We start from the raw sequence: 12,618 nt of genomic DNA on the forward strand, positions 1-12,618 counted from the left end.
TTTTACTTATTCTTGCATTCTAACGGCCAGTTTATGGCTGCGTTGCTGACTCAGAAAAGCACAATGGACCACAAGCCACTGGCCTATTACAGTGGCATGTTAGACTCAGTGATGCCGGGGAAGTTCGCTTGCCAACCGGCTGTTGCAGCTGGCGCATTTGCCGTCAAAAAAGTTCCACAAGTTTATGTGGAACATGCCATTTTTGCTATTCTAGAAAGGTCAAAATCCACCCTTACTACCCGAAGAGCGTCTACATACTAAATCATTCTGTCCAGCCCAAACGAAATAAAGAATTGAACATTTTCTCTTTCTCTTTCCCCGGACTAATTAATTAAGAGGACTTTATCTAAAACCACTCTTGACATTTTGTTTATATCTGGAATATAACTGATGCAATCTACTGATGCAGGGTAGCTATGTATGTCGTACAGTTTCCAAATTCATATATTGAGCATTGCTTAACAGAAAGAAACCATAATGTATTGGATAAATATTGGAAATAAATTACATAGATCCAAGGTCTACAGTTCTAATAGATGGTTAAAAGTTAATGCACATTTTGAAACAGCACAAATCAAGTGTAGCCCTTATAGTCCCTTGAACCAGTCAATAATTATGGATTTGGACATGATCTAATGCTATTTTTACAATATAAACCAAAAAGGCAATTTGTCATCAGGTAGTGCTAAACAATACAACTAAATAATACAATAAATATGTTTTATTACAATATACAAACATATAAATCACATATAAATAACCACAGTTGTATAAAACACAGTACCAGTACAAGAAATTACATATACAATTTCAAACTCAAGGTGATAGTGTCCCAAAAACGTGCAGCTAGACCAAGTCCGCCAAACAGCTTTTTTTGTTTATTTTCTTTTATCATTTATTTTATTAAGTTTCAAAACACCACAATCTTAACTGGTTATCATAATTGATACATTATACAGCCTCTTCAAGTGTAACCCCCAACTCTCCCCCCTCCTCCCCTAACAAGACCACAATCAGTTCATTACATCTACTAGTACCAGGCTCCGGTTATGGGGTACCTTCTTCATCCGTGGAAGCTTCATCTATCCTTGGGTTGAATAATGGCACCGTGAGCGCCACCCACTGCTGTAAGTCTTCGCTGATGTCTAATTTCTGTTATCAAAGTGCGTTTTCCCACGCCCCTGTTTCCGCTGCTACCCATTTGCGGAGGTCCTCCCACCACAGTGCCACACTTGGGCTCCTGGTGTTCTTCCACCCCATGGCGATGTGTCTCTTTGCTAATATGTACATCAATTCCTTTAGCTTGTTCAATGGTTTGTTCTTCCGGCTTTTCGGATATCTACGCAAGATACATTCTACTGGGGTTTGTCTAAGCCAATGTCCGCTTCAGCCGCCTTTGCAGCTATCAATGTCCAAAAAGATTGTATTTCCCGACACCCCCAAAACATGCGAGTCATTCCTGCACTTGATTTATTGCATTTAGGGCATTTTGTAACTCCTGCCCCCTTGAACCTACAGATCACCTCCAGTGTGAGGTACGCCCTGTTTGTGATGTAGAACTGTATGAGTTGCAATCTGGCATTCCTGGACACCTTTTTGTGATAGTGGGTTATGGTTTCCCATGCCGTGTCCTCAAATTCTAAGCCCAGTTCGTGTTCCTATTTCACCTTACTTTTAAGCTCTACTTTGGTTGTGCTGTCCACTAATGTTTCATAAAGCCTTGAGATTTCATGGCCTCCTTCAGCAACATTTAGTATGTTTACTATAGTTTCATGTTCCGTTGCTTGATTTTTGATGTCGGGCAATCTTGTCTATCACTGCTCTGTGAAGCAGGAACTGACCAGCGGCCAGTCCCGTGGTTTCGTGCAGTTCAGCAAAAGTCTGGATTCCCTGGTCATTCATCAAGTCCCCCAATGTGGCTACTCCGAAGGGCTCCAACCTAGTTCTTACTTCTCTTTGTCCACGGGGTCTACTTGCCATAGTCGATGCAATGGGGATCTAGGGAGCGATTGGGTCTGTTACCTTCACTGTCCTACAGACCCGCTTCCAAATTTGTACCCGAAGTTTCACCAAATAGGGGCAATTTTGTGTTGCTCCAGTCGGGGCCCAGAGTAGATCCCTAAGGAGCATTTACAGGATGGCCAGGTTACAGAAGTCCAATGTCCATCGTGATCTCATCTGCCATCCATTGCACTACGCTTCTCAGTTGTCCTGTCAAGTAATACAGCTCAAAATTGGGAATCTGCAGACATCCCTTTTCATAGGGTCTTTGTAGCACTTGTATTGTGACTCTGTGCCTACCTTCCTGCTAGAGGAAACGCCTGCAGAGTTTATCTAGGTCCCTAAAGAAATCTGGGATAACGTAATATGGAAAGTTACTAAAACATTGTAGCTATCGGGGCAGTGCCACCATTTTGAGAAGCCCAGCCCTTCCCGCCACTGACAGCGGTAGTTTACTCCAGAAGCCCATTGATTTCTCCAAGCTCTCCCTGGCTTTTATAGTGTTCAGAGCGTGTTCAGTTTTGGGGTTACGATGGATGGTGATTCCTAAGTATTTAAAGGAGGTAGTCCTCCACTGGAAGGCCATATCGGGAGCCTCTCAATGTTTTCCCCACCCAGGGCGGCTAGGGGAAAGAGACATGATTTGTCTTTGTTGATTTGTATCCCTGTGTATCTGCCTTTTTTGTTTATATTGTTCATATTACCGTAAGAGTGGGCATTATCACACCCGAAAATGCCATTTTAACCACATTTTGTAGCCTGTTTCATAATTTTATTGGAGGATATATATATTTATGAAACTGTTCAAGAGAATTGCAGTATGATGAATTTTAAATGTAAGTATATGTGGAATGCTTTGTTGAATTGTTATTGTGCACTTTTATGGCATTTCAGCAGAAATAATGACTTTGTACATGAAGAGTACAGGTGCATTCCTTAAACCTATAGAAGATATTGAGTTTCATCCAGAACAGGATCTCTTAGTGAATCATGATGTGGAAGCCATATAGACCAGTTTCTCATAAAGGGAAACACTTCTTGTCATCGAACAAGTGCTGGAAAACCAAAGTGAACTCCAGGAAGTTCCCAATACCTTCATGAAGCAATTATCTTAAATTGCTCAGATTAGGAACTATTTCAGATATAAAAAGAAATGTTACAAGAAAATTAAAAGGATGGTGAACGGGTCCATATCCTTATCTATTGCAACACTAATCAATTTGTTCAGCACATAGGAAACAAGCAGGCACGTTATATTGATGAGGTTTTTGTTATCTGCAAAGGAACAGAAGAAATTTGATCATTCCACACACGACTGAATCAACAAAATAGAATGCTAAAGTTCACCTGTATGTCGAACAATAAATCTATAGATTATTTAGAAATAGCACTTATAGCCTGCAAAGGAAAGATTTACACCAGAGTTTTCAAGGTGGTGACTGGCAGAAATAGCTTGCTTCCGTTTGAAAGCTTTCACTAAGGAGCTTTGAGAGAAAATGAACCTTTTGGCAAATTTCTCAGACACTTGAGAAACTGTTAACCTTTGCCTGAATTTGACAAAGTTTGTCATTAGCCTTACATTTAAAAGAACAAGGTTGGCCGTTATAAGAGGTGAACTGCGGGTGAGAAATGTATATTGGCTACTTTGGATAACCAAAAAGAAAAGAAATCATATCCGAGAGAATTATGACGGTTTTCACATATTCTCCTTTGATAAATAAAATCAAGAGGGCAATTCTTAGACATTCAACAATTTTGAATGTAGGTAAAACATGTCTACAGATCTCCAAATTTGAGAGGCAAACTAGTAAGTACATGCAGGCCTAGACACAAAGAGAATACACAATACACTACAACAGTCCACGTGACCAAAACGTGGTCTGACCATTGATAAAACAAACCAGACAGCTGGGACTTCCAGAACCCTTAAAATTGACATTGTTTTTAAAACATTATGGGTTTTAGTGTTTCCATCTCATTAAATGTTTTGCTTTCGGCACATGTTTGCCAATATTTTGTATGCATGTTTTGGTTTTAATTAATTCACATTTTTTCTTTACACCTTTACATTTTTGCACCTATCTGTATTTTCATCTTTACTTAGAATAAATAGAAAATACTTGGATGAATAGGCACACTAATTCACCTGGTATTTAGCCAGCATACCAACACTCTACTAGGGACATTCCCTGAACCTTTAATGGAGAGATGTTCCCCTCATTTTAGATGTTCCTCAAGTTCTAATGAGGCACCTTTCCTTTAGAGTGAAGACAGGCAAATAGTCTTCACTCTAAAGGAAAGGTTGATGATTCTGTTGAGCACTGCTTGTTCTATGATCTTGGAGTAGTGCGAGGGGAAAGACAGCCAATAGTTTGAGAGGTCCCTGGGGGCAAGCAGAATGCTTAAGAGGATAGCAAGGATATGTAGTACCACATGAAATCATGATAGATGCTTTATGACTTGATGGGATGATATGGAATGGGAAAATTAAAAGCAAGTGTAGAAAATGAACAAGAAATAGAACAAATGTCACGCACATAGCTAATAAAATTAAATCGATAATGCACAACATCTTAATAAGCCATATTCACCTAGACAGAAACATCCACCAAATGTAGGCTCACGGTGTGACAAGGTTAGGGGCATGGCCAAGTCAGTGGCAACAGGGACCCGTTTAAGCCTTGGTCAGGAGGCCTGCGAAGGTCAGAGGTTTCACCAGAGCCAGTCTTGCCCCATATGCATAGTGAGGGTGTTGGTAGGTCCCTGTTCTCTACCTATCTATGTTGCACGTACCAGGTACCATTGACCATGCCCCACTGCCTGCTGTTCACCATTCCAGACAGAAGTCTTTTTCTATTCTCACACGAATACCAGTTCCGGAAGGTCATGGAGTGGAGGAGACTTGCTGCACTCCATGGAATGAAACAGGATTCACTGAAGTAAAAGAAACACTAGCGCTGTCCCAGCAGAGCAGCACACCTTCAATTCCAGACTCACAGATTATCTGTCTTGGCAGCATAAAACCGAGGACACCCAATGAAGAGACAGCATTATATGCTTCCCTCGAGAAGGGGTGGACTTCCTGAGCGCTTTTGAAATCTCCCACGGTTGCGGCACAAAACTGGGAAAAACAAGCAAAGTAGATTGGCTATAGCAAGCACGTCATGAAGGGAGCTAATGGGGAGAGGAGGATAAGGAAGACAATGGAAGTCAAGGGTATACCTTGTGATATCAGATAGGATGAGAGGTGTTCGGGTGAGGTCAGGTGGAGCAGGGGAAGGCCAAGAGACCCAGCACAGGAAGGATGTGGAGCACAGCAATTCAGTGATTGTGGTGGAGTGCTTTATAGGTGAGGTAGTTGTGAGAAAGACTGGTACCAGATTGAAAGAGTGTGGCTGTGAGTGAGTATTTGCTGGCGCGTATGAAGGGTGTTAGGTGTAATGTAGGAGGATAAGTGAGTAAGAGCAAGAGAATGGTTGATGAGTAGAACAACTGAAACTGGGAGGTGCAGGGAGGAAAGAGAAGAAGAGAGGAGGGGAGAGAATGGAAAGGTGGAGAGGAGGGTCGAGCAGAGAGGAGACAGAGAAAAGAGAGGAGAGAGTAGAAAGAGTAGAAATGTGTTTGTATGACCATCAGAGGGACAGAGGGGGTGATGAAGACAGAGGGAGGAAGTAGAGCAGGGAGATAGGTACAGGAAAGAGGGAGTGGAAAGAAGGGACATGAGGGAATGGAATGAGAGGGAGCGAAAGACAAGGGGGCGGCAGGAACTGGGCAATTGGAAGGGCACCAGAGCATTAAAGAAATCAAACCAAATGGTATACCTGGGGATGTGTCAGGGCAGGATAGCCCTTTGAATAACCCCATAGGGAGAGAGAAAGAAAAGGCAAGGCCGTTAGGCACTCACCTTAGTCAGAATATTAGATAGTAGGTGTTACCTCATTGGTTCACAACCTGGCAAACAGGGATGCCTGGATTAGGAAGGTGGGATGCCTATGGGAGATGAGAACGGGATGGACCTTAGTGTGCTACATTTCAGCCTGCTGCCATCGTACCATTGGATTGCTTGCAGTACTTGACATAAAAACCCTTGTATCCATCTCTGTAGTTTGAGTATTCTATGGTAGATCAGGCGACGAACAAGGTGGCATTGTGGTGAAACTTTTCTTTATTTTTAAATCATCCAAAACTTAGGCTGTCCCAATCTCCAAGGTGCTTGGCCCTATTCTATAAAGAAAAATATAAAATGGGCGATTGTCAGAATGTCAGTTACAAATAAGGTCCTCTGTCTGGAATCCTATGCTACCAGCATTTTGTCCCTACCACGTAGAAAAGAAATATTTAACTCAACAAAAATACAGTTGGGTTTAGGCCCTAATCAAGTGACTGGTGGCTGGCTTCTGTTCCCTTTCACCACTACCCCAACGCTGTATGTCTTTTTCAACAGAGGCTCCTTGTCCCTGTGCCAAGGGTGTACCAGGGGGTTGATTGCCTTTCCCAGACTTTCTCGCCTGTATTGTTCAAATCAGTCCAATACAGGTCTGTTTTGCCCTGTTTTGGGGCCTGGTTTCTCTCACCCAGTCTTGGAGTCTCTAGTATCTCACCTTGCCTTGGGGGTCATTTCTTTTAACCCACCTTGGGGTTTTAGGTTTCTCACCCCGCCTTGCGGTTTCATCTCTTCTTCCCCATCCTCGTCTCCCTCAACCTGCCGTGGGGTTTTGTTTCTTCTACCCCACCTCTGGGTCTCGTCTCTCATTCCCCACCCTGGGGTCTCAGATCTATCAACCCGTCTTGGGGTTTTGTTGGGCCAGTCCTCCATTATCCCAATGCCCTGGTGCCACCATGTACCTCTGTTCCTGTGTAGGTTCTCGATGGGAGAGACAGGGAGTTTTTCTGCCGTGGTACGTCCTCATCGCTCTCCACCAAGCATTGCGTACCAGAAAGAGCTTGTCCTTTTCTCTGTTGGCCTCCTGCAGGGCCCTGGGTTTGGCACCTCTCTACACCAGCTCTTTACTTTTCTGTCAGTGGCAGTCTTATGTTAATCCTTTGGGCTGAGCGCTTCCGGTCCTGGGCTGGCAGGTTTGTGTGTGTTCCACATACTTGACCACGGATCTCCTTGCCATGCCAGGAATACACTCTTCCTCGTCCTGCTACAACTCCCAGGAGTCCTGCCCTTTGCTGGCTCAGCGGGCTTCCCTCTCTTGCTTCAATGTGGACTGCCTCTTTATCTCTCACTCAACAAGAGGGAAGGTGGCTTCAGCCTCTTCTCACTCCATGTAAGTCGGCCTTCACAGAAAGGGTTAGAAACCACACCAGCCAGTACAGGACGAAGTTTCAAGCCATTACACAAGTTCAAACCCACGTAGCCACACAAGTATTGGGACTTTGAAAATAGGGACGATTAATTACATCTCTATCGGGGAATCGCCTATTCCCAGAGCGGGGGTGTAACCCCAGTGGGATCCTGCTTGCTCTGACCCCTCGGGAGTCTTAAGTTTAATGAGCTCACCTTCCTATTTCCAAAGGGGGTGGCTCCCCCATTGGGAGAGGGGAGGAATAACCCGGATTCGTCACAATTCTTTAGGCTATCTGTGATAACAAGCAAGACACATTAGGAGTGAGAAACATATTGTCTTTCTGTTTTCTGGAATCAACAAGAAATCCCAAAACAGGCCTTCTGATACGCCACATGCACATCTAGACAGAACATATTCCCTCAGAAGCTAGCCCACGCACTATGGGCTAATTATCACAAACATATAGGTCAACTCTAGAACTCAGGGCACTGGGCAAGAATCTGTAGAGGCCACATTAAAGACTGGTGACAAAAGGCGTGAATGTTTAGAAAATCACGAATAGATAACAGCTTAATAAAATAACCCAATGAAGAATATGTCATACATTTACAGTAACACTGTGGGAAAGGCTGTGACTAATCAGGACGCAAGAAAGGCAGGCTTCATCTACTAGGTCAAGCCAATGCCCTCCGCCATGTTCTATCTCCCTGTCTCCATTTTCCCTTTCTCTTGCTCTTCCATGCACTTTCTGCCAGCCTCCCCTGATCATTTTCTGAGCACCTCATAGAGTAGGCACTATGGTGTGGTAACACCTGCGACCCAGAGTAGTGCCCTTGATTCGCTCAGATCATTACCTTGGGACGGAGGGCAGTTAGCACACAGTACAAACCTTCACCGACAACATATTACCATAGTCATCACTGAGAAGTGCATCCAGCGCCAGCATGCTCCTTCAAGTGGTGCATTTTTAGTTTAGTTTTCATTACCTACACCCTTCTTCAAGTTAGTTTGCTGTCTTCTTTGAACATAGATATTTTTACATTCTGCTTATTGAGCAACAACTTTTGGGAATCTCATGAATTATATTATTATAATAATCAAGTATAATGCAACTACACACCTCTGTTACTTGCTCAACTGATAAAATGTTAAATGGGAATTACATGACGAGGACAGCTGAAACCATTAGCATAATAAGGCTGGTTTAACAATTTAATATTGAAAATATAAGAAAAATCAAGAAAAACATTCTCTATTTTAGGCTTTCGTATACCTCTCAAGCACTTTTTCCACACAAATTATTTTATATCTCATCTTGTATCATAACAAAATGTACAGTAAAGTGAAGACCTACTTCAGCCTTGGGCAGTTTAGGCCAAGAGCTATGAGTGAGGCATCTGTAAGATTGTTACACCCGGAGACACACAGTGCCTGTAGGTTGTTGCATCCTCGGCAGACATTCACAATACCGTCATCGGAAATAAGCTGAAACACAAAAAATATTATCTTCTCATTTTAAATTGTTAAGCTCCAAGGTGCACAAAATAAGCAGCAGTAATTTGGTGGACCTCTATGGCGTGGGGATGCAAGGATAAGGTTTGGGGACATACATTGGAGTGACAATGGGGGCCGGATGCCTTCCTGGGCCAGTGAATGATGGGCTAGGGATGCTAAGGGGAAGATCTCAACTTGGTCCCCATTATTTGGCAGGAGGACAGTTAGTGTGGCATCACACCGTAATACCCCGCTGTGTCTCCATAACCAGATCCAAACCTCCCTGCCCCAGAGCTAACATCCCTGATAAAACATTGTATAAAAACACTACCACTTCAAGAGGGAGAGATCCTGCATCTGTGAAGCCATAAAACCAGGGAACCAGTGATACGCTGCTCTCCAAAGTCCCAAAAGAAGTTATCTTCTTCAAACCTAATGCAGAGATACTCCTGGGCCTCATTACGAGTATATCGGTGAGGGAAAAAAGTGGAGGTAAAGGAATTACTGGGGACTAACACTGATACCACCTCTTGTAATCCAGCAATAAATCCACCGCACCAAGTAGTGGTAAGTTTTAAGTTACTTATCTATAACTATTGTCCTCCAGCATGGATTCACATGCTCATGAATATTCTCCAACATAATGCTGGGAATCCTCGATAAAAGAAAAAAAACAGTTTCACTTTCAGTTTAAAACTGCATTTCTCCTCTAAACCAATCACTGTCCTCTGGGTCACACTGCCCCCAACCAATGACAGTCCTCTCCCTAAGCTCTAACCCGGTGGCCATGTTCAGATTTGGTAAGCACGTAAAGTAGCAGTATGAACAAAGGGTTCTATGTCATTTCACCGACACCCGTTTTTACCATGGGTATTTTTCCACAGAATTATTGCCGTAAAAAATGTTTCGTCTGTCAATTAGCAATTTTTTTTTATTCCTGACCCCCCAAAATCCCACCTTAAAACACCTGTAGTAATAACAGGTGTTGATGAAAGGACGTTGCACCGAACCAAGAAGAGCCACAGTGGGGATGGAGGGAGGGTTCGCAGGTAAGTAACTTAAACCTTCTCCAGCATGGGGTCTGGCATGGGTTCACATGCTCATGAATAACGATTATACCGCAGTGCATATACACAACCACAGGAGGTGGCAAGGCTTAACAGAAGAAATGATACTCACCTCTGGAACAGACTCGCCTCAAAAGAACAGGTCATGTAGCACCGCTTGGCCGACTCGGGACTCCTCCCTGGAATCCCTGTCGACACAGTAAAACTGGTGCCTTGAAACACTTGTGTATAGGCACGTTATAAATGCCATATCATATCATACCCTCGTTAAGGTGTGTGTGGACCTTCAGTAGCAGCCCTGCAGATGTCGAGCAAGGGCACACCAGAGAGAAATGCAGTCTTTGCTGAAATGGCTCTGGTGGAATGGGCTCTTGGCCGACCTGGAAGGGGTCCGTTAGCCAGCCAATGACAGTGCATGATGCAGCCGGAGAGCCACCTGCAGATGGAAGCCTTCGACAAGGCCTTCCCATGATTCACAGGACCAAAATTGACAAACAGCTGAGAAGTCTTCCGAAAACCCTTTGTGCATGCCAGGTAAAACTTCAAGGCACCAGAAACATCCACCGAATGCAAGGCCCTTTCCGCTGGAGATGACGAATTCGGGAAAAAGACAGGCAACACCAAAGGCTTGTTGAAGAGGAACTCTGACGGCACCTTCGGCATAAAGGTGGGGTGGGTATGCATTCAACACTTGAAGCGTGGAAGGACAAGTATGGCTGCTTTCAAGATAGGGCGTGGATATCCCCGACCCGTCTGGCTGAGGTGATTGCCATGAGCAAAGCTGTCTTCCACGATAGAAACTTGAGAGGGCTCTGATGCATCAGCTCAAAAGGTGCCCCCATGAGTTTAGTCAAAACCATTTGAGCTCTCAAGATGTGGCAGGAGCCTTCACAGGCGGAAACGTTCTGAATAGTCCTTTGAAGAACTCCTTAAAAAGTCTGTGTGACCACAGGGAAGGCCTACCCAGCGCCCTGGCGTAATAGGATATGGCGGCCAGGTGCACCTTGATAGAGGCATGAGCCACCAGCATTGGACAAAGATAGCAGGTATGGAAGGAGCTGCAGGGCTGTGACACGCAAAGGGGTAATCTTCTGAGCCCAGCACCACACAGAGAAACGCTTCAATTTATGGCCGTAGCAAGTCAACGCTGAACATGCCCTGGCTCTGGCGAGGATGTCCTTACACTGCGCAGGCAAAGCATAATGTCCACACTCTATGGCTGCAGGAGTCGGGCCTGGAGGTTCAGCGACACCGGGTCATGGTCCAGAATCGCACCTCTTTCTCTGGACAGAAGGTCTGGAAGTAGTGGCAGCTTGATGGACGGGAACGCTGACAGATGTCGCAGGTCTGGATACCAGATTTGTCGAGGCCACGCCCGAGCGATGAGTATCATTCTGCAGAGACACTCGTAGTAGCAGTGTGGAACAGAGGAAAAGCGCATAGGAACAGTGCCCCCCACGGGAACGAGAATGCACCCCCCCATGCTCCTCGGCTGTGGAAACCTGTTGCCGAACTTTTGACACTTGAAATCTGCCACTGTCGCGAAGAGACTGATCTGAGGTTGACCCCATTCGTGGAGTAGAGGATCCACCTGGTCCTGGCAAAGCTCCCACTCGTGGCGAGGAATGTAGTTACCTGCTTAGCAAGTCTGCAATGGTGTTCTTCGTGCCCGCCAGTTGAAAGGGGATGACAAACATGTCCTGACAAATGGCCCAGAGCCACAGATCCTGGGCTTCTCTGCAGAGGGCTGAAGAGTATGTCCCGCCCTGCTTCCATATGTAGAACATGGTGGTGGTGGTGTCTGAAGATCCTCAACACCTTGCTCCTCATCCACGGCAGGAAAAACTTGAGGGCCCAGAAGATGGGCCAAAGCTCCCGGATGTTGATGTGCACAGTCTTTCTTCTGCCAGGTAAAGGCATCTGGCATGCAACTGTCCGGTTTGAGCTCCCCAACCCTCCAGAAAAGCGTCCATGGTGACTGTCTCCTGGTAAGGAGGGACTTGGAATGGGGCCCCCTGCGTTAGGTGGGAGTGCACGCCCCACTACTGTATTGCTCTTCGGAACTCCTCGTTGAGGGAAATCTTGTCCGTCCAGAACCCTGAGACTTGCAGCCATTTCTCATCCAGAAACTCCTGCACAGGCTTCATCTGCAGTCTGCAAAGGGGGACGAGGTTGATGCAGGAGGACATCATGCCCAACAGCAAATTTATGGCTCGCACAGTAGCCGACCGTGCAGATGACAGGCGCTGCACCTTCCCTAAGATGGCTTCCACCCTCTCTTCTGAGGGAGCCCCCAGGCAAATTACTGTGTTGAGTTGTGCCCCCAGGAACAGAGTGTTCTGCGATGGCTTCAAGCAGGACTTTGGATAATTTATGGAGAATCCCAGATACGTCAACAGACGCACATTCCTCGCCGTGTGCTAGCTCACTAGGGCAAGTGAGCGGAATCGAACCAGCCAATCATCCAGATAAGGCTAGACATGGATGCCCTTGAGATGAAGATTCACTGCTGCTGGAGCCAAACACTTTGTGAAGACCCTCTGGGCCAATTTCAGGCCAAACGGAAGTGCCTTGAACTGATAGTGCCACCCCTGGACCAGGAACCGCAGGAACTTGCAGTGCTTCCGATGGATGGGGATGTGGAAGTAGGCATCCTCGAGGCCCGTTGATGCCAGGAAGTCATCTTCCTCCAGTTGGCCGAGCATGTGCTGCCACGTGACAATCCTGAACTTCTGGGACTTCAGGTACTTGTTGAGGCGTCT

The 12,618-nt window shown here is 45.3% G+C and overlaps 1 protein-coding gene across 1 annotated transcript in view; it reads right to left on the minus strand.

Moving 5' to 3' along the window:
* FBXL2 (F-box and leucine rich repeat protein 2) overlaps positions 1-12,618 on the minus strand; it is an 838,595-nt gene that overhangs the window by 293,687 nt on the left and 532,290 nt on the right. Inside the window, exon 10 of the mRNA XM_069613130.1 lies at positions 8,650-8,780. Coding sequence (XP_069469231.1) covers positions 8,650-8,780 — 131 coding nt within the window. The remainder of the gene's footprint in view (positions 1-8,649; positions 8,781-12,618) is intronic.

This window comes from Ambystoma mexicanum, chromosome 5p, assembly GCF_040938575.1.
Source record: "Ambystoma mexicanum isolate Mex_15411 chromosome 5p, UKY_AmexF1_1, whole genome shotgun sequence".
NCBI lineage: Eukaryota > Metazoa > Chordata > Amphibia > Caudata > Ambystomatidae > Ambystoma > Ambystoma mexicanum.